The sequence below is a fragment of the Scylla paramamosain genome, chromosome 29, assembly GCF_035594125.1.
Source record: "Scylla paramamosain isolate STU-SP2022 chromosome 29, ASM3559412v1, whole genome shotgun sequence".
In the NCBI taxonomy this organism is placed as follows: domain Eukaryota; kingdom Metazoa; phylum Arthropoda; class Malacostraca; order Decapoda; family Portunidae; genus Scylla; species Scylla paramamosain.
In genome coordinates, this window is record NC_087179.1 from 10,033,896 (window position 1) to 10,055,838 (window position 21,943).

The 21,943-nt window shown below is 44.8% G+C and overlaps 3 protein-coding genes and 1 long non-coding RNA gene across 11 annotated transcripts; 1 reads left to right on the forward strand and 3 right to left on the reverse strand.

Moving 5' to 3' along the window:
• Positions 1–363: 363 nt before the first annotated feature.
• On the reverse strand, positions 364–6,408 carry LOC135115259 (beta-galactosidase-like). The gene is made up of 14 exons (XM_064031816.1): positions 6,178–6,408; positions 5,811–5,908; positions 5,340–5,518; positions 4,959–5,109; positions 4,788–4,851; positions 4,285–4,382; positions 3,375–3,555; positions 3,114–3,241; positions 2,831–2,924; positions 2,608–2,726; positions 2,210–2,410; positions 1,472–1,669; positions 1,052–1,309; positions 364–927 (listed from the first exon to the last, which is right to left on the reverse strand). The coding sequence occupies exons 2-14, from the start codon at positions 5,895–5,897 to the stop codon at positions 718–720; spliced, it is 1,968 nt and encodes a 655-aa protein (XP_063887886.1). The 5' UTR covers positions 5,898–5,908; positions 6,178–6,408; the 3' UTR covers positions 364–717.
• Positions 6,409–6,554: 146 nt separating this feature from the next.
• LOC135115260 (beta-galactosidase-like) lies at positions 6,555–14,863 on the reverse strand. 5 transcript variants are annotated; one of them, XM_064031818.1, is made up of 15 exons: positions 14,531–14,618; positions 14,321–14,391; positions 12,683–12,780; positions 12,062–12,243; positions 11,704–11,854; positions 11,478–11,541; positions 11,240–11,337; positions 10,783–10,963; positions 10,441–10,568; positions 10,003–10,096; positions 9,541–9,659; positions 9,147–9,347; positions 8,472–8,669; positions 8,073–8,330; positions 6,555–7,941 (listed from the first exon to the last, which is right to left on the reverse strand). In XM_064031818.1, exons 3-15 carry the CDS (start codon positions 12,737–12,739, stop codon positions 7,732–7,734), a joined length of 1,941 nt encoding a protein of 646 aa, XP_063887888.1. In that variant the 5' UTR covers positions 12,740–12,780; positions 14,321–14,391; positions 14,531–14,618; the 3' UTR covers positions 6,555–7,731. The 5 variants fall into 5 exon arrangements, with proteins under 5 accessions (XP_063887888.1, XP_063887889.1, XP_063887891.1 ...); XM_064031819.1 differs by lacking the exons at positions 14,321–14,391; positions 14,531–14,618 and adding an exon at positions 14,721–14,863; XM_064031821.1 differs by lacking the exon at positions 14,321–14,391 and having other exon boundaries at positions 14,531–14,631.
• LOC135115267 (uncharacterized) lies at positions 12,128–18,631 on the forward strand. 2 transcript variants are annotated; one of them, XR_010275927.1, is made up of 3 exons: positions 12,128–12,263; positions 13,384–13,447; positions 18,482–18,631. It is a non-coding gene; the product is annotated as an uncharacterized LOC135115267 (long non-coding RNA). The 2 variants fall into 2 exon arrangements; XR_010275926.1 differs by having other exon boundaries at positions 18,485–18,631.
• LOC135115262 (transmembrane protein 145-like) lies at positions 15,452–21,943 on the reverse strand. Of its 3 annotated transcripts, none has more exons than XM_064031824.1 (11): positions 20,854–21,943; positions 20,553–20,705; positions 19,714–19,914; positions 19,019–19,097; positions 18,667–18,738; positions 18,208–18,357; positions 17,869–18,041; positions 16,777–16,949; positions 16,482–16,548; positions 16,064–16,270; positions 15,452–15,814 (listed from the first exon to the last, which is right to left on the reverse strand). In XM_064031824.1, exons 1-11 carry the CDS (start codon positions 21,073–21,075, stop codon positions 15,614–15,616), a joined length of 1,698 nt encoding a protein of 565 aa, XP_063887894.1. In that variant the 5' UTR covers positions 21,076–21,943; the 3' UTR covers positions 15,452–15,613. The 3 variants fall into 3 exon arrangements, with proteins under 3 accessions (XP_063887894.1, XP_063887892.1, XP_063887893.1); XM_064031822.1 differs by having other exon boundaries at positions 16,428–16,548; positions 20,854–21,938; XM_064031823.1 differs by having other exon boundaries at positions 16,428–16,548; positions 20,553–20,702; positions 20,854–21,934.

The window sequence follows — 21,943 nt, forward strand, 5'->3', positions numbered from 1 at the left end:
CACTCCAATCACCGTACCATCACTCTCTCTCTCTCTCTCTCTCTCTCTCCGAAACTATTTTCTTTTGCAGCTATGAACCGAAACTTATCTGTTGTAAAACATACTAAACAGACAAGTATTTCTTATAACTTTAACAGGTTGCACTGAGCAGATCGGCAAGATGGGAGAGGTATAAGCCATGTCACTCATTCACCAGTATGCTGGTACAGTTGTAACAGTCATTGAGTGAGGAAGTATGGAACTTGAAAAGACACAGGGTTAATTGCCAATTATGTGACTTCATAAACAAGGCCTTTTTATGTCCAGGCTAGCATGGCACATTACCTGATTAGAGGAAGTTATACATCAAATTAAATCCAGTGGAAAAATCACACCATTTATTGTGATAAATGTAAGTTTTATCTGAGAAACTAAATCAATAAAACTGATATAGAAATTGTCTTAAAGTACTACATTTTGGAGTCCAATTCCAACATCTCACAGCTACAAATGCAGCCCTCTAACCACTCAGCTAAAGGAGTTACAACTACAGAGTTTGAAAAGATGAAAACCCAATTATAACAGCCATAGTTACAATTATTGAAGAACCCTTTTCTGTCTGACTAGTATCTGAAACAAAAATCTGTGTGTAAAGTGTGCAGTGTTTATAAGTATAAAATTCCACATTGAGGTTTTGCATGCAGGCTATGCAGTCAGGTAAGGAAGGAAGTGCTGGGATCACAGAGGGGTGGGGCCATCAATGATGTTGGTCTCCTGCAAGGTGGCATGGCAGGTGTCTGGTGTGAGGCATGGGGCAGACTCCTGCTCCAGCAGCAGCAGGGTGTTGGTGCCTTGGTGCAACACTCCTCGAGGCACATACAGCGTCACCTGAGGCCCAACCTCAGGCCAGTATCGTCCCAGGCAGAAGTCATTGACCCAAGCCACGCCCTGAAGGCCAGAGATTTATCTTTACCTAGAGCAGTCTGAATGTGAATGCATCAGTAACACTGTTTGTATCACCATAATGAGCATGCTGCTCATAGAACAAGAGACACTGCAACTGGAGCCTCACCTTGTTCCAGCCATCCAGCCTGAGGAAAGTGTCCCTTGGGTGTGAGGAGTCCCCTGGGACCTGGAAGGATCCACTGAAGAAAGTCATGCCACCCTTGTTAGTGCCCAGTAAGCCAAGTGGTGGTATGTTCTGGGCCACAGCCCAGCTATGTAGGCGGGTGAGAGCATTCTGCAGGCGAGAGGTGTGGGTGATGGGCAGTGGGGTCATGGTCCAGCCCTCCAGAGTGTGGTCGCTCAGCGTCACATTGGTGGTGATGCCCTGAGAGAGTCACAGGACAGTTGTGCTTTGATAAAGTCATGCAGAAGTGCTTTTGTCACCTCAAGTCATTTCAGTGCGCTTTCCAGAAGAAAGGCATGGAAAACCATGCCTTTCTTTATAAAACAGGCCCCAGTTTCCCATTATTTTCTTCAACACAGTTACCTTGAAGTCATTGATCTGATGGCCATAACAGACACGGCCCTGACTCTCCACAACAATGGTAATGGTCTGGTTGGGGCGGGCATAGATGGCCAGGTCATACATGTCCTGCTCTCGGCTAACCATCCCAGCAAATTCTGTGTCCACAAACACATAGCCTCGGTCATGGATGTCACCCAGGGTCAAGCGAGCTGGGTCAGCCTGGGAGAAGGTGGAGGGAAGAGAGAAAAGTGAAGGTGGTGAATCAAAGTAAGCAGATTGCATCATGAGTGGTTGTGAAGATTTGACACTAAGGTCTGACTGGTCTTGGTGGATCTCTGACCACTCTTTGCTGAACCAGCAGTATTGAAGACTCAGTCAGCAACTGGCCTGTGTTATACACACACTCACACACTCCAGCCTTACACACAAGGAGGTCAACAACTGGCCTGTGTTATACACACACTCACACACTCCAGCCTCACACACCACAAGGTCAGCAGCTGGTCTGTGTTACACACACACACACACACAATCCAGCCTCACACACCACAAGGTCAGCAGCTGGCCTGTGTTATACACACACTCTAGCCTCACACACCACAAGGAGATCAGCAGCTGGTCTGTGTTATACACACACACACACACACACACACACACACACACACACACACACACACAATTCAGCCTCACACACCACAAGGTCAGCAGCTAGCCTGTGTTATACACACACTCATACACCACAGGGAGGGAAGAACTCACTATACGGAAAGGCAGCACAGTCTGGTACACCACAATGCCATTGGGGACCAGTAGCTCCTCAAAGGTGAGAGGCCACTTGTTGGTGACCTTCTGGAGGAGGTCAGCCATCTGGAACACACTCCCTGTGGGCGCCAGGCTCACCTTGCCATACCCAAACTTGGGGGAGGCTGGAGGCACCTCCCCAGGGGGTAGAGGCAGATACTGGAAGGCAGGAATAAGAGACTTACTGATGAGGAACACAATACAAACTTAACACCATCTTATAGGCTACAAAGTATTCTTCATATCAGTATTACCATTCAATAACAGCAAATTGTGTAAGGATCCACAAGCCTGCTATAATACACATCTGTATTTTATAATATCACTAAACATGTAATGCTCTATGGCTAAGTCACCTTGCCAGTCACATTGCGGAGAACCCAGTATTTCTCTGTGGGGTCGCCAGCCTCAGAGAGTGGGGCGTCGTAGTCATAGGATGTGGGACATGGCATGAACCGGTTTTCAAAGTCAGACCCTATGTTGAAGTCAGAAGGGAGATGAAAAGAAAATTCTTACTGAGTGACAAGATATATGATGTAAACAAGAGTGCTTAAGTATACTAAGAAACAAATTGTGTACCTGCAGTGAATCCAAAGGAAGTGCCACCATGGAAAACGTATACATTGACAGAGGCATTGAGGGCCAGCATCTCATCCAGATTGCTTGCCACCTTCTGCAGGAGAAGGAAAAACTTAACCAGTTTGTGTGTGTGTGTGTGTGTGTGTGTGTGTGTATAGACACTTTGTATTGAATACTCCCATTCACAGAGATTGGCCTTGTATACAGATGGTTAGATTTTTAAATGCAGTATACAGAAGGACCTCTGTATACTGTAGAGACAAGGAAGATGGACAAGACTCACCTCAGCCTTGACAGTACTGTGAGGAACACTCCAATAGTCCAGCCAGCCAGGGTAGTACTCAGAGTTGACCAGTGGCCCTCGTGGCTCAAACAGCCTCATGGCCCCAAAAGCCTCTGTTACATTTGTGCCTGCAAAGAATAACAAAGAAGTAGCTTACCTTAACAGGAGAGGCTTAGCATACCAAAGAGTCTGCCATAGATACAAAGAACTTATAATAAACACCAAGAGATGAGCAAACACTTATGCCATCTTCTGCCTTACTTGAGCCAAAGTCAACAGTGGCATACACCTCTGGGATCTTGCCACACTTGAGGTCATCCACCTCATCCCCATCAGTGGTGAACAACACAGGTCCCTTCCCTAAGCTCTCAACCATCAGGTCTCGAAGGTGACTTGTGTAGGCAAAGTCACACTCAGGTTGATATCCATATTCATTCTCCACCTGGTGCACTCAGAAAGAAGACAAAGGGGAAGCAGTAAGACACAGGACAAGAGGCAAGGAGGCAAGACAAGTAGAAATAAGGAGGGATTGAAAGACATTGAAAGAAAGGATGTGTAATTTATCATTTTTTTATGTTCAATTGATTATGCTGTGCTGAAATGCCTGACATGAAATAATCAACACATCTTTGCAATGCATCACATCATGTTGCTATGTCAGTAGAGACAATGAGCATATATGCCACCAAAAAATCATATCTGTGTGCTGATAGCAAGACTGTACATGGGTGAGAGCAACGCCCACCTTTGGGGAACAAGAGTAGGAGGAGCTGATAGCAATGGTCAAGTGATGTTGTGCTATCCACCCCTTTATTTGTGCAGCCCACATAAATAATACACACAATTATCTGTCTTTTAAAGCCCAACATTACTAGTGGCATTTGTTTTCTTTGTTTGTTCCTCCAAGCTCACTCTTTAAGTAGTAGTCACCAAGTACCCCATTGTACAATTCTTTTTACTATATTTTATGTTGTGCCTTTAACATAAAAGTGATCTGAATACCTTGTTCCCTCAGAAGTGACTATCCCTTCAGTGATCACATTTATGTCTTCCTAGGCAAACAGACTTTTCATCATTTTCAAGCTTTTCCTTGCCACTACTAATGTTACTTAATGCAAGACAACTACAGTGACACAACCCAAAGTGATGAGGCCGGACACATGAGCTTCACCTGCAGCATGATGATTGGGCCGCCATTCTCGTAGAGCAGCGGCTTCACTTTGGGCAGCAGGACGTCCCTAAACCAGATGTCCACGTACTTCAGGTAGGCTGACAGGAGGAACCATCAACAAAACAGGTAGTGACTTGTACAATGTGCCTATCCATGTACTCTAAGATTCAATGAATTATAGAACCAACACAGTAAAAAATTAATAAATGAGTGAGTCTCAACAGACCATGGAGAGACAGGAAATGTATTGCTTTCTCCGATCACCTGCAATGCTTACTCAACTTTAAAATTTTTTGTATCTTTGTTGTATATTTGTGAAACCTCATGATCTAGTTCAATAATAAACATCCAACATGAAACACTAATACCACCACTATCACTTACTCTATTACCATGACAGTCATACCACTTGTTGTATTCAATGCTCCCTTCTACTTATAACATTCCATCACACCACCCTCACTCACCACCCACCATCCACCACAGTACAGCTGCCCACTCACTTGGGTCGGAGGTCCTGAGCTTCATATCTGGGTTCTTATTGAGTAGCCAGTAAGGCAGCCCACCCTGGTGAACAGAACAAACAGTGAGAAGCCTTGCAAGTCACCCACAACACTCACTAGTTGTATCATGAAGCCATGTAGTAAATGCATCCATGGGCCATGATCCCTCACCATATCTCTCTCAGCATCAATGTAGGGTCCAGGACGAAGGATGACAAGCAAGTCCTCCTCCTGAGCAATGGTGAGGAAGTGTGTCAGGTCATTGATTCCAGAGAAGTCATACACTCCCGCCTCAGGCTCATGACTGGACCACTCCACATACCTGCCAGATATGAGGACAACCTGTGCACTCATTTGGGGTGAGTAATACACCAAAAATATCAGAAACACATAGAAAATGTAGGTATTTCATTTAGTACATTGTAAAAGCAGAAACAAAGATGATTTTTAAAAGGTTTTATATACAAATAATATAACAGTATTAATTCCATACATATTTCAAAGCCAACAGAAGACAAATGTTGTGTCTAAAGTGTGCCAGGAGTGACTCACGTTGTCAAGGCGTTGAATCCAGCCATGCGCAGCTTCCTAAGTCTGTCCCTCCACTCTGACGGCAGCACACGGAAGTAGTGGATGGAGCCAGACACATAGCGGAAGGGCATGCCATCCTTCAAGAACTGGTTGTTGTCATAGTCAATGGTGAATCTCCTCTCCTGGCTGCCCTTGTCTTCCTGGTATATGTATAAATTGTGTTACAGCAAGTCCCCTCTCTCTCTCTCTTCCCCCTGAACTTTTAAAAATCCTACAGCCATTGAGGCAACTTCAATTTCAAGAGGACATCAAGACTAAAGCTGTACTTGGGTTGCTCTTCCGAGGGATATGGTACTTGCACTTTTATTTAAGTTTGATTCTACTTAACTGAACTGAAAGTATTTGATGTAGTCTGCCAAGTCATGAGAAATAAGCTGTGCTGAGTATTGTAGCACGTTAGTGCGGAGATGTGTTGCAGGCATAGCACCTTACCTCAGCAGTGACCCCTGCTAGTGCCATCAGGGTCAGGAAGGTCACTAGCAGGGCTGTGACTCTGCTACACAGAGGCCCGGTACCCATTATGAGGTCACCTAAAAGAAAATGCTCACTTATGTGAATCATTTTAACCAACTCTCTTTATTATAGGTTATATTATAAATAATGATTATGAGGTCAAACCATCAACTAGGTTCAGTTTTACAGGCCAAGAATCAGGCAGAGGCAGAATGAAGCAAGTTTTGGTTATCCCACATTGTGAACATAAGTAAACATCTCTTATTTCTAAATTAGAGCACTGTAATTATCCTCTTTCTCTTCCTATTTCCAGATACACTTCATGAAGACAGTGGGCCAAACTCACCTTCAAACTTTCACTGTGCTGGCAGCAACACCTATGGGGCACAACACTGAGCGCTGTTGTGCCAAAAGGCAAGTGGCTACTACTGGTGAGTTTCTTAGCTTTAATGTTATATTTTCCCCCCTGTTCCCCTGTTTCCCCTGTTGCCAGTCACAGATAAGAAATGTATTGTTATAGATAACATTCTTATCACAAATGTACCCTAAACAATTGCAAACCACAACAATTATCAGATAGAAAGCATGAAGGATATAAAACACTAATATCCCACAGCTGTCATAATGTGAGAAACTAATAGTAAAGTAGAGTTGTCATAAGCAGCAATAATATCACAAAGTAAATTTCAAGTGGTATAAACATGGCAGATGGCACACACTGCATTACCAACTCTCATTTATTGTAATACTTCTTTACATTTCAAATAACACACTAATATTTGTCTTTACACATGGCAGCCAGGCATGTAACATCACATAATCTCTGAAAGTAAGCACCACACATTCCTCAGTATGTTTAAAGTTGCACAGTTCAATTGTTCCTAAGTCTCAACTCTAACTATGTTATTTTCACCTTATCTGCCATAGGATGTGAGTGATCTAAGGCAAAACAGTCATAAGAACCCATTGCTCTCCATTGCTGAAACCTTTCTGAACTGACTAGCAACACACTAAGGGTATTCTCCAGGAAATCCTTCCATTCTCCTTCTTGACCTTATTTACAATTTAGTACATGCAGGTTAAACAAGTCAGATACCATTAACCATAAAGAAAACAACTTATTTATATGTGTAGGTAATAAACACACTAGTACCAAGAATAAGGCAGTATGTAATATTTAAGGGCAACTCAAGTAAATAAGAAATCTGCCTTTCACAATAATGAAATGCTATTACCATACATCTCTTTGTGAAGGTCTGTATTTCTTGAGATCTGTTAAACAATATCTTAGGTTTATCTCTGCTGAAACTCATTGTCTAACACGGAATCACAGATCAGCATTCAACCATTACTAGCAAGACATTCAGTTCTATCAAAAGTTATCTCTAATATTTACCTGTTTTCAATATGACAAACTAAGCTTCCCTACTTCAATGATCAGTCAGCTTATGAAGACATTGGAATGCTCTCAGTAACATCAGTTTGTAAATCATCAAGAATGCCACTGGTGAGTCAAGGCTGCAAGACACACTGATGCTTAACACAACCTGAGATAAGTGGGAAATTGTACAATGTTTAACCCTTACATGGCAGGAATAACTATACATTGAATATGAACAAACTTCAGGAAATTTTCATATGTAAGTCACCTGAGTGCTGATGATTGAATACTAACCATTCTTATTGCTGGGAATACCTGAGTTGGGTACATAAGGTTCATCCTACACACAACACAATTACTACAGCCATAGTTCTGAAAATAATAAAGAACACTGTCTAAAATGACTAGTTTCCACTATAAGATGTTGTTTACAAATTGAGCAATATACTAAAACATAAAATTCTACATTGAGCCTTTGCCTGCAGGCTGTGCAGTCAGGTAGGGAAGGAAGCACTGGGATCACAGAGGGGTGGGACCATTAATGATGTGGGTCTCCTGCAGGGTAGCATGGCAGGTGTCTGGCGTGAGGCATGGGGCAGCCTCCTGCTCCAGCAGCACCAGGGTGTTGGTACCTTGGTGCAACACTCCTCGAGGCACATACAGCGTCACCTGAGGCCCAACCTCAGGCCAGTACCGTCCCAGGCAGAAGTTGTTGACCCAAGCCACGCCCTGAAGTCCAGAAATTTGTCTTTACCTAGAGCAGTCTGAATGTGAATGCATCAGTAACACTGTTTGTATCATCTTAATAAGCATGCCACTCAGTCTTTATAGAACAAGAGACACTGCAACTGGAGCCTCACCTTGTTCCAGCCATCCAGCCTGAGAAAAGTGTCCCTTGGATGTGAGGAGTCCCCTGGGACCTGGAAGGATCCACTGAAGAAAGTCATGCCACCCTTGTTAGTGCCCAGTAAGCCAAGTGGTGGTATGTTCTGGGCCACAGCCCAGCTATGTAGGCGGGTGAGAGCATTCTGCAGGCGAGAGGTGTGGGTGATGGGCAGTGGGGTCATGGTCCAGCCCTCCAGAGTGTGGTCGCTCAGCGTCACATTGGTGGTGATGCCCTGGGGGAGTCACAGGACAGTCATGCTTCGATAAAGTCATGCAAAAGTATTTGTCACCTCAAGTCATCTCCATGAATTTGTCAGAGGAACAGAAGACTATGTCCCTGTTTCTTGTAAAACAACATTCCTAAACATTACTACCTTAAAGTCATTGATTTGAGAGCCAAAGCAGATACGGCCCTGACTCTCCACAACAATGGTAATGGTCTGGTTGGGGCGGGCATAGATGGCCAAGTCATACATGTCCTGCTCTCGGCTCACCATCCCAGCAAATTCTGTGTCCACAAACACATAGCCTCGGTCGTGGATGTCACCCAGGGTCAAGCGAGCTGGGTCGGCCTGTGAGAAGGTGGAGGGAAGCGAGAAAAGTGCAGGTGGTGAATCAAAGTAAGCAGTAAATGACAATGCGAACAGATTGCATCATGAGTGGTTGTGAAGATTTGACACTAAGGTCTGACTGGTCTTGGTGGATCTCTGACCACTCTTTGCTGAACCAGCAGTATTGAAAACTCAGTCAGCAACCGGCCTGTGTTATACACACACTCACACACTCCAGCCTCACACACCACAAGGAGGTCAGCAGCTGGCCTGTGTTATACACACACTCACACACTCCAGCCTCACACCACAAGGTCAGCAGCTGGCCTGTGTTATACACACACTCCAGCCTCACACACCACAAGGAGGTCAGCAGCTGGTCTGTGTTATACACACACACACACACACACACACACAATTCAGCCTCACACACCACAAGGTCAGCAGCTAGCCTGTGTTATACACACACTCATACACCACAGGGAGGGAAGAACTCACTATACGGAAAGGCAGCACAGTCTGGTACACCACAATGCCATTGGGGACCAGCAGCTCCTCAAAGGTGAGAGGCCACTTGTTGGTGACCTTCTGGAGGAGGTCAGCCATCTGGAACACACTCCCTGTGGGTGCCAGGCTCACCTTGCCATACCCAAACTTGGGAGAGGCTGGGGGCACCTCCCCAGGGGGAAGAGGCAGGTACTGGAAGGCAGAAACAAGAGACTTACTGATGAGGAACACAATATAAACTTAACACCATCTTATGGGCTACAAAGTATTTTCATATCAGTATTACCATTCAATAATGACTAGTTGTGTAAGGATCCACAAGCCTGCTATAATACACATCTGTATTTTATATTACTAAACATGTAACACTCTATGGCCAAGTCACCTTGCCAGTCACATTGCGGAGAACCCAGTATTTCTCAGTGGGGTCACCAGCCTCAGAGAGTGGGGCGTCATAGTCGTAGGATGTGGGACATGCCTGGAAGCGATTGCCAAGGTTGGATCCTGGATTGTAGACAAGGGCAGAGGGATCAGGAAGGTGAAGGCAATGCTCACTGACAGACAAGACAGTGTATTGGATATCATAACTTCCAAGTCATGGGTTTGCAATCTGACATACATCTTGCCCATACTTGAAAAGATTTTCAGAAGTACATGCCACATATGTGCAATGCCAAGTCATGAAGTGATGTCAGTAGTATCAATGAGCTTGTTTCTGAAAAAATTTCCATCATATTGGAATGGTATATTAGTAGCAATGAACAGATTTGAAGTAACAGTCAAAAATTACAGTAGTAGCAACAGATCTGATGTTTATAAGTATAAGTGAGCACAAAGCAAAAAGTACCTGCAGTGAAGCCAAAGGAAGTGCCACCATGGAACATGTACATGTTGACAGAGGCATTGAGTGCAAGCATCACATCCAGAGTTTTGGCCACTACCTGCAAGGGATATTAAAGTCAGTAGGTGTGTCATTCACCTATGATCATTTGCTGGTTACCCAGCCAGCCGTTATCCTACGGAAAGAGTTCAGAGCTCATAGTGATTAATCTTTGGATAGGACTGAGACCACTTGTGTTTGTGTGTGTGTGTGTGTGTGTGTGTGTGTGTGTGTGTGTGTGTGTGTGTGTGTGTGTGTGTGTGTGTGTGTGTGTATGTGTGTGTGTGTGTGTGTGTATGTGTGTGTGTGTGTGTGTGTGTGTGTGTGTGTGAGAAAATCAGTGCAGTAACATCTGCCTTTTGTGACTGCAAATAAAACACAGATATAGAAATAGACAATATTCACCTCAGCCTTGACGGTGTTGTGAGGAACACCCCAGTGGTCTAGCCAGCCAGGGTAGTACTCAGAGTTGACCAGTGGCCCTCGTGGCTCAAATAGTCTCATGATCTCAAAAGCCTTTATTGCATTTGTGCCTGCATGGCATTAAAAAAAATATATAAGTAAATAAAATAAAATCAATATGAGAAATCAATGATCAACATAGTGTTTTATCTGTATTATGCTGACACAATGTTATCCCTCTAATGTTTAATTTGATCCACTTGCATCTCTAATTTCAGGAACTTCTTTTATTTTTCATACAAAATAAGCATCAAAAGAGAAAGCATGTATACACTCCTGCCTTACCTGAGCCAAAGTCAACAGTGGCATACACCTCAGGGATCTTTCCACACTTGAGATAGTTCTTCCCATCCCCATCAGTGGTGAACAACACTGGTCCCTTCCCCACGCCAGCAACCACCAGGTCTCGGAGGTGACTTGTGTAGGCAAAGTCACAGTCAGGATAACTGCCATACTCATTCTCCACCTGGTGCAATCAGGGAGGAAAGGACAGAACATGGAAGAAAACAAGAGAGAGAGAAATGTAAAGAGAAAGGACAAGAGGCAGAGAAATAAGAGATATGAAAATTAGGAGGGAGGAAGGGGCAATGGAGAAGTAAAGGTGAGAGAGGAGACCTATTGAATTTGTTTTAGGATTTCACTCACTGCTGTGCTAAAATAATTAATTCTGCTTAAATGTCACAAGTTGGGATGAATATGCAAAACAGAAGTAATGAAATTATTCTGTAACAGTAAGCCTCACCTGCAGCATGATGATTGGGCCACCATTCTCATAGAGCAGCGGCTTCACTATGGGCAGCAGGACATCCCTGAACCAGATGTCCACGTACTTCAGGTAGGCTAGCAGGAAGAACCATCAACAAAATAGACAGTGACTTGTACAATCTGCTTGTCTATTCAGATTAGCCATTAATTACAAGACCCACAGAACTATAAAACCAACAACTCACCACCCTTTTCAGCACAGTATCACTACTCACTTGGGTCTGAGCTCCTGAGCCTCATGTCTGGGTTCTTGTTCAGCAACCAGTACGGAAAACCACCCTGATTAACAAAACAAAGTTTTTGCAAGTTGCCCATGATATTCACTAATCCTTATCACTTACAGTAGATCATAATGCATCCTAATGTTATTGCTACATTCCGTTCATGTGACAAACTCCCTTCACAGAAAAAAAAAAAAACATCTTGAATTGTATGCCTCACCATGTCTCTCTCAGCATCCATGTACGGTCCCAGACGAAGAATGACAACCAGGTCCTCCTCCTGAGCAATGGTGAGGAAGTGTGTCAAATTTCTCATACCAGAGAAATCATACATTCCATATTCTGGCTCATGACTTGCCCACTCCACATACCTGCCAGGAAACCATGAATGATGACAAATTAAACATTAAACACACACAGAAGCAACACAACAAAGGTAATAAAACCATGTAGAAAATTTATGTATCTTTGAGGATCTAACAAGTCATATACAAGTAAAAAAATTCATGTTACTACATGTTTGCAGTGAAACCCAACTGTATATCCAATGTATATGAAGTACACTAATAGTGACTTACGTTTGCAGGGCATTGAAACCAGCCATGCGCATCTTCCTAAGTCTGTCCCTCCACTCTGAAGGCAACACACGGAAGTAATGGATGGAACCAGACACGTAGCGGAACGGCCTGCCATCCTTCAAGAACTGGTTGTTGTCATAGTCAATGACAAAGCTTCTTTCCTGGCTGCCCTTATCTGGGTGCTGTGAGTCGGGTATATATGGTAAGTGTTATCTGTCTCTAAAGCTGCTCTTCTCAAGGATATGATTTTTAGCACAAAATCTTAGACTTGCAAATTTTGATTATTTGTATGTGAATGTATGGTGAAGAAGACATGTGTACATTTTTAACATACTAAGAAGCACAACCAGTTTGAAAGAAAAGTTACTAATTCAGTCAGTCACATCATGAGAGAGAACCTCTGCTCAGTAGTTTTGTGTGTCGGAAAATATATTAGAGGATACTGTGTAGAGGCTAAGCATTCAGGATGAGCGAACTTCACTTGCAATAAGACTATTTATCATTGCTCAATTGGTAAAGAGTATCTTGTCAGGGATTTGATGCCTGGCTGCTCTTCTCTTGTGGTTTGACCCTTTAGATTAATTTCTAAATGAGGATGTTGCAGCAGGCATGGGACCTTACCTTAGCTGTAACCCCTGCCAATGCCACCAGGGGCAGGAGGGCCACTAGCAAAGCCATGACCCTGCTGCTGGGAGGCCTGCCACCTATCAAGAGGTAACCTGAAAAGGAACATTCAGTTATCTGTAACTCATTTAAATTTGCTTGTCATGAATGAGAGGTTCTAGTGCAGTTCAACACAATACATCCATGACACCTATGATCACATTCAAATTGTAGATCCATAATTTTGAGCATTTATTAGTTATACCTTGTGGTGCAAATAATAAACAATTCACAAACAAATTTTCAAAATTCATCTAAATTTTCTCTCTCAACCTTGCCCTGGCTCAGTTGGTAGTGAGTGTGTTAATGCGTTGGTTTCTGGTATGGCACGGTGCTTGTTCACTTGTATCTCTTTTGTTCAGCCAATGAGAGGTGTCTTTTTAATGATGTATTACAATGTCAATGAATGTCATCTACTTCCGGTGAATACATCAGTTATTTTCAGCCAATCACTTCTTGTATAGGTGGTGGCTGTGGAAGTCAGCTGGCTACCTGCAAGGGTACTCATTGTCATAATAGCAGCTAAGTGCAGTGGATCTAAATTTAGATACCAGGATTTTATTGTGCAGTTCCATAAGCAAGATGACTTGGTGGACATTTTTTAAGATCACACAGTGTTTTGCCAAAATTAGTTGATTGCTGGACACTTGGTGTTGCAGGTACCCTTTGAAGATGAGGAAGAGGTTGACCAACCACGCCCTCGACCTTCCACTTCCTATAAAGGTATATGGTCAGGTTTGGTTAAGTTAGTGTCCTAATGCAGGATCCAAGGGGATCTAGGTTAGGTAATGTTAGGTTAGGTTAGTGTCTTTAAGAGGGGACAAAATCCCCATTAGGTTAGGTTAAAGGTTAGGCTAGAAATTTACCCATTTTTCAAAATATCATGTCTCATCTTTAGACTTTCTCAAGTATGTCCAAATTTCTCTTAACATGGTTTCCCCCACCATAATACCCTGCTTTCCCACCATATCCCCAAGCGTGTTGGGGAGAGAGAAAGAGAAAAAGAAGATAGTGTGTATTGTTAAACTGCAATTTTACCATTTGAGAATTTTGTGAAATATTTTTGAATAGATCTACTGCCTGTTCTAAATATAACAAAAAGGCATTATTGATATACAAAATAATATAATAATATAATCATAAGAATGAAGCATAGCTATAAACATGAATTATGGCACATATATACATATACATATATATATATAGAGAGAGAGAGAGAGAGAGAGAGAGAGAGAGAGAGAGAGAGAGAGAGAGAGAGAGAGAGAGAGAGAGAGAGAGAGAAATTTTTTTTCAAATTATTTCGCTAAACCGCATCCTACACACCACTAATACTTCACTGTAAATCTCGTAATTATGAATGTTTTTAATTAACAAATACGTTTAATTGCACACACCTCGTAATTATGAATATTCTGATGGATACGCCAGATAAGTAAATTCAAAAGACAACTGTAATGTTTCAAGTATCCAAACAATCATTTGGCTTTGCGTCACCGACTGCCAGCTCACAAGCTGGTGGTTTTCGTAAACATACGAGTACTTGATCTCATACCTACACAACACATTCCCGCCATAGAGACACTGAACCAGACTCACCTTAAAGCCTTCCACAAAGGTTATATGAGTAATAGCAACACCACTTCAGCAGTACATGAGTGAGTGTTGGGCTGAAAGGGAAGTGGGTAAATATTGTTACGTGGTTTTGGGGAGCTCGATGGCCTGAACCTTCCTTCCCCGTCCCCTTCATTAGTCACTGATAAGAAATGTAAGTTTTCAATCACTAATGCCCCTCAGCAGTTGACATACGCGTACTGTCCTCGTCTGTTATGCATGTGAGGTGTCAATACCAGCATGCCAGTCTTGGTCTTGGTTTGGTTGTCAGGCGAGTTGGTGATGACCCTACAAAGTTATTTTATTCCCCTGCTGTTAATTTATCATGGGCGTGGCATGGGCCGTGTAATCTCCACGTAGGCTGTGGTGAAATTAGTGTTATCACCTGAGTCAACAAGCAGCTGCTAGTCATCATCATTACCACCACCCTATCTGTGCCTCGCGTTGCTTCGGATTATCTTCCCAAGTCAGGCGGGGACTCCACGTCTACACTAGTGACTAAACAGGAAATAAGCAAGACGGCTCATCGCCTGGCCGGGGCTGGAGGTTGATAACGTAACAGCAGCCTCATGAGGACGTTGACCTACCAAAAAAAAAAAAAAAAAAAAAAAATTCTCCTTGCCTCTCATCCCTATTCATGTCCTTGGATGTCCCTAGAGATTACTAAGCTAACCGCATAAAAAAAAAAAAAAAAAAAAAAAAAACTGTGACAGTCTTTTGAGCTCTATGGAGTATGGTACAGATAACAATCATATTCCTTAAAAGAAAAAAAAATTCGATTGACATTCTTTTTATATCAATATTCTGCTTTTCATGATTTGATCATCCGTAACCTTAGATGAAAAAAATATCGCAATTTTTTTTTTTTTTTTTTTTTTTTTTCCATTTTTCGCACAGGTCCAAACCTGTGTTCAAGTTACAAAACTTCCTAATGCCAAACAACTCTGATATGTTGGGCAGCCTTTTTACATACACGTGCTTGGAAACAGTGCGATCTTCCCTCTGGTCTAAATTAATGTGTACCTAACTTCACACACACACACACACACGTGCCAAATGAGCACCTGTTGCCTATAAATCTAGTTCAAGGACAAAAATAAAAACACCAGTCACGAAAAAAAAAAAAACTTTTATTGCATGCGTATATCAAATACACAGCTTTCACACAATACATACACATGAGGGGGCAAAAACTGTCGCAGTGTCATGTAGGATGAGGTAAAGGCCCTTGGTGGAGAGGCCGAGGTAGATGGTGGAGGGCGGCTCCATCGAGGGTCTTCAGGAGGGAGGTGTGGTGTCCGCGAGGCTCATGGGAGGGGCGGTGGGGATGGTATCCTTCAGGGGTTGGGCGATGGGGTTGTTATCTTTCATGAGCGGGACTGCAGGATTGATATCTTTCAGGGGCGCAGCTATTCCAGGGGCGTGGTGTGGGTAACTGCTGTCTTGTTGTAGAATAGTCTTCGGAGGCGGGAGTGGCACCTGTGAGGAAAGATGAGACTATGAGGTGGTCTCTCTCTCTCTCTCTCTCTCTCTCTCTCTCTGAAACTTCAAACTTCCAAAACACTAAGATATCCCTACAGAAAACTGTCGTGCTCTACTTAACCTCCCATCACGTATTACTTTCTCCTTGCCTCTCATCCCTATTCATGCTCTTCCCTGCTTTTCCTATTCATGCTCTCTCCAGCCTCTCCTGTCTCTCTTCCCTGGTCATGTTCTCCCCTGCCTCACCATCTCTACGGCGCCAGACACGAGGAAGAGGTCGGGCGCAGCGTGGGTGCGCGGTTCGGTCAGGTCTGGGGCATAACGGTTGGAGGAGAAGGCGTCAATGGTGTTATTGCCCACCACGCCTGTTGTTGACTGCTCCAGCGCTCGAACTTGTGATGTGCGGACGTGGAAAGGAAAGTTTTTGTTGGCGGCGCTGGGACGTGTTAGTAACTGCAGGAGGAAGAGGAAGTCAGGAAGTGATTAGATTGCAAGAGTGGAGAAGAAACAAAAGACTTACAACACCCGCTCCTAACCTAAACATCGATGAAAATTAATAGGAGGAAGAGGAGGAGAAGGACAACGACCAGCCAGGAGAAGGATCACCCACCAGAAAGAAGAGATGGCCCATGAGAGTGATGAACAAATCGACGCCATTCACTACCTTCTCTCGAACCCACTTGTCGATCACGTGGTTGCTGATGAGGATCACCACGGGTCCCGCCAGGAACCTGCAGGAGGGACGGCAGGGGAAGGATAGGAGAGGATGTTAAGGTGGGACAAGGGACCAACAGGGAATGGAGGAGTAGGCTTATAAAGGAACGCTTGGATGTGGAGAGAGGGATATAGGGAGGTGGTCTTGGCATATACTGACGGAAGGAAGGGAAAGGAGGTTGTGGATATTACAGGGAGGGGCATAGAAAGAAGGAACAGTAGTGGGAAGAAGCACGTAAACTCACCAGAGGGAATAGAAGCCAAAGAAGGGCCCGTAGAAACCACTCTTCTCCGGATAGTGCTTGACGGTGAAGAAGCACGAGTAGAGAAACATGAGCCACGCCAGCAGCCGCAGCGCCACTAGCCCGTAGCCCGCAGGTGACTCGTACAGGTACAGCACCTCACCAGGATCGAACACCTAAGGACGAGACGTGGGGTGGTGGTGTGATTAAGTGACACTACTTGAACCCTTGCACGTACAGACTGGTTTCTCTTGGGGCGGTGGAGAAAGTAGAGTCTGGCGAGGCGGTGGCGGTTAGGGGGCATACGGGCAGTACTCAACAGGACGGAACAGTGAGAGGGACAGGAGGGTTGTTGCCTGAGTGTCCTAAGAGGATAGGAATGTACGTAATATATCATTTACCCTTGGTTACTGTTGATTATTTCTTACCTCAAAGGTGAACGTTATAAAAACATGTATATTCAAATATTTACTCAATTTGAGAGGCTAGAGTGGTGGCGGCCGGCAAGTACAACCAAGGCTATCTAGAGTACAGTAGATGGCCTTGGTGCAAGACAGTTTAGGTGTCTTCGTGGTACTGTACTACCGCCGTAGCTGACTGACTGCCGCCGCTCAGGGGAACGCTTGATGCCTCAAGATGCTGATGCTGAATTATTTATTGGCTGGCCACATTTGCACGTATATGAAGATACTCATGACTTCAGGCAGCTTTCTAATTACATAAGACAAGTGAAGTCCTGCTTTTAGGGGGGAATAATGGCAGTACATGACAAAATATATTAAGTAGAGAAGCTGTTAAAAAGAGGTAGTAACATGTTAAAGATATTGGTTATTTATCACTGACAATGACTTGTCCTTAGAGAGTTTCATCATGTGTGACGTGAGTTGGCGTGATCATGCAAACTCCACCCAGATCCATCCACACCCGTTCACTTACATACAGTATACGTATACAGTCATGCCGCTATCTAAGAAAATAACCATACATCTAATTGATGTACAATGTACATCATTACTAGACGCTGTTACAGGTGCCTGGGGTGAGCCGAGAGTGCACCAGGTGATGGGAAGGGTCAGGGCGGAATCCAGCACCCACCTGCTGCTCGTAGATAAAGAGACACAAACAGGTAACGCTGTAGATGCACATGAAGGCAGTGAGGCGCACGGCGGAGTTCTGACGCAGCCTTCCTCGGGTGATGTTGAAACCCTTGGCGGCCAGCAGCAGCAGCAGCACCATGAGCACCGTGCTGGCGGCGTGCAGTCCCCGCCCTGGATGCAACACGTACTGGTATTAGAGCGGGTGCACATACACACACAAACTTACATAAATAGAAAGCATGTATCTTTTCCCCTTCTTCACCTTTCCATTGCACAATTATATCAAGCCACCCTAATCCTCCCTCCCCCATTCTTGCTCCTCCCCTCGGCCTCTCACCCACAAGTCTGCAGAAGGGATAGCCGATGCCGTTGAAACCGTATTTCGCGTAGTGAGCGGTGAGGAAGACGAGGGCGAAAACCTGTGTCAGGGCCGCCGTCAGGTACAGGTGGTAGGACGTGTGCAGTAGATCCCGCTTCTTGAGCTCCGCTGAGAGAGAGAGAGAGAGAGAGAGAGAGAGAGAGAGAGAGAGAGAGAGAGAGAGAGAGAGAGAGAGAGAGAGAGCAATCAATCAGTTTGTTGCACAATATTTCTGAATTATTTTTGTTTTCAGTAGCTGACAGTCAAGAATGGGGCATCGAGGTAAAAGAAGACATGACAGGCACCCTTTTCCTATTCACTCTCCCGTCCAACCCTCTCACATTCCATCCCCCCAGCAGGAGAAGTAAATATGAACAGTGAAGGAGGTGCAACGAGATCATTATTGCAGGATAAACACATCAACACACATCGACCTACCCGAGGCGAGGAGGGAGAGGAATACAATGCCGAGCTGCAGCACCAGCGCCGCCAGATTGGTCCTCAGGATGTCTGGGAGGAAGAAAATGACAATGACAGAAGATAAGTTTTTGTGTGTTGAGGACCTGCTGTGTGTGTGTGTGTGTGTGTGTGTGTGTGTGTGTGTGTGTGTGTGTGAGCGTGCGTGAATTGTCCCTTTGTAGCCTTCCGATTCTATTTTAATAATGTGTTTCAAAGGATGCAAATGCTTAAATACGGTTTTCTTAAGAAGGAAAATCGGTCATTCCAGCCACTGTCGGCTTAATACAGGCCTGAGTGAGGAGTGAGCGACGTGGGTGGAGACAATACTCACAAAACTCATCAGCAGAGAAGTGTTTGTACCAATAGGAGTATCCATTGGTCATTGTTAATTTGTATCTCATCTCCAGACCCTGAAAATAGGAAAGAGTTTAAATAGTTCGTATTCACGTATATTTTCCGTCCTCTTTCTCTTCCTTTTTTTTAATTTTTTACAGTAAATAGTACAAGATTAATTTTAACGACTGTTTCTCCTTCTGTGTCCTTTTGCCTCTAACTCATGGAATTTGCAGTGGTAGTATAATCACACAGACACCTTCGTTGGGCCCAGTAGGACTGTTACTTTGTTTACCTCTGTATTCCTTTGCACTCCTCCTCCTTCTTCTCCTCCTCCTCCTTAGCTGAAGTCCCAAAACAGCTAAGCATGGAGGTCTGTTGCTATTTAGTTAACCAATATATTTCATGTAATCCTCCTCCTTCTTCTTCCTTCTCTTTCTCCTTCTCCTCCTCCTTGACCTCCTCTTCGGCTTTCTCCTCCTCCTCCCTCTTCTCTATTTTTCCTTTCTCGTTTTCTTTCTAGACAATCTTACATTCCCTCGGTTCCTCTTTTATTACTACCTTCTTCTTCAGTCAGTCAGTCAGTCAATTAATCACCTAATCAATCAGCCAGTCAATCAATCAATCAGTTAGCCAGTCAGTCAGTCAACCAATCCACCATTTAGTCAGTCCTCTTGCCAGTTCTGCGCTCACCTCACTACTTTCACAGTTACTGGCAGCTATGAACCACCATCTGTCCCTGGCGCTGATAAAACGGTTCTTCCCTCGGCAGTGGTAGTGCGAGACGTCCCCCTCCAGCCGCTCCACCCTGCAGTCAGCCATATAGGACCGCTTCGTCAGGTAGATCCGTGTGTGGTTCTCAGGTCGCACTACAGCTTCCTTCTCCTCGCAAGTCTGACGGGTAATGAGTGAAAGGTGGACAGGTGGGATGTGGGAGGGCGAAGATAAGCTTAATTCTAGCCTGATAAGTTGGTCTCCTGTATTTGCAGTCAGTGTGTTGTTAGTGTTAGTGTACTTACTGTGTTGTTAGCGTAGAATGAATATGGAAATGTGGACAGGTGGGAGTGGAGAGATGGGAGGGCAAAGATACTCGTAAGCTTAATTTCAACCTATTGTGTTATATCTCTTCTACTTATAAATAATGTGTAGTGGTGTGGTAAAATAGCCTAAGAAGTATCTATATGTCTGTTGTTGCATTTTTTTTTTTTTACTTATCTTTTTATAATCTTTTGTGAATTTGGGGAAGAAAAGGCAAGTGGCAACGGGAAAAGTGAGATAAATCTGGAAAGGGGAACGAAAGACATAATCTTAAGCGGATAGTCGGATAAGAATATATAAATAAATAAATAGATAAATAAACTAGGTAAATTTGAAGGATGGGTGGGAAAACAAAGGTGAGACAGTTGGAAAAGGAAAAAAAATTGACGAGTATACCGCCGTAAACATGAACATTTATCACCCCTTCACCCCTTCAGTTCACCCCTCATCCTTTCACCCCTCATTTATTATCCCCGCCATTCCTTGGGCCTGACCTTGTGGGAGCCATACACAGCGGGCCACTGCTCCGGCGTGTCGTAATACAGCAGGAGGCGCTGCGGAGCGTAGCGCAAATCGTACTCCACCTCGAAGGAAAAGGAGCCGTCTTGCGTGAGGAAGCAGAACCGTGCCAGGAAGGCCCACCGCTGCTAGGGAGGAGGGGGGTCAGTGCAAGCTGCGGGCAGGGAGTTCTTTGTACTCAGCAAGGGAGAAGGCATATGAGGAGGGCGGGAGTATTGTGCGAGTCCATTAAGGAGCGTGGCAAGGAAAGACAGGGTGCACCACTTAGACACTCACCTCCGAAGTCTTGAGGAAGCCCTCCATGTACTTGGCATGCACGGGAACCACGAGCAAGGCTAGGCTGATCCACACCCACACCCACGTCCCAAAGATTCTGGGAACGCCCCTTGGTCGGCCACGGGTGACAAGATCACTGTGCCATGAATTCTTTCCACGTGGCCTTGTGTTCCAGAGGGAGGGAGGGGTGTGGGTGTGGAGGCGTGCTGGTGATGGTGCCATCCCGGGGAGGCGGGGGAGGGATGGCAGGGACTCACTGGTCGCCACCCCACCCAGACCCTCCCCGGCACCTGAGCACCTCAGGATATCACGCCACAGGTCCACTTACTATCGATTTCGGAACCTCACACCTGCTTGGTGGTCACGGTTCACGAGGCTCCGACGCGTCCAGGTTACCAAGGACGCTGCTTTGCTTCTGTCCCTCGTCACCACAGCCTGGCCAGCACCCCACGCTGTGTTCTGCTGTCGCCGAGGGCAGCGGCACTGGCGAGAATATCACCACTCCTTGGACTTTCCTCACTTTCTTAACCAACTCTGCGCCCCAGGCTGTGCCCTACTGTCGATGAGGGCGTCGGTGGGGTCTCACTTCCCTGACGTAACAAAACGAGAGAGCGGTTTTGACGCGGCTCTCGAAGTGTGTTATAAACGTAGCCTGCAGGAGCGAGGAGAGGTGAGTCACTTCTCACGACGCACACTTCACCGATATGGCTCGCGGCGTGACACTGACGAGGAGCCTCCACCGCCTCCACTACCAGCACGCTACTCATGAATCGATTACCTGAGGCGCTGCTCCCCTCACCCGAGCGCCAGGTGGTGGTGCATGACACCCATGACACTAGGCACGTGCAGAGTGGCTAGCCTTACTCCTCAGCGCTGCCTGCTTCCCCCCCAAGCCACGTGCCCCGACATACCGCGCATATCGCTTTATGTCCATACACACACACACACACACACACACACACACACACACAATGGAAAAAGAAAAAAAAAAAAGGCTTCATATAGCACCTTAGATATATACACTTATACACGTATGGTTCTAAATTTCGCATCATAATATACGAATATGGTAACGTTAATTTTGTTGTGA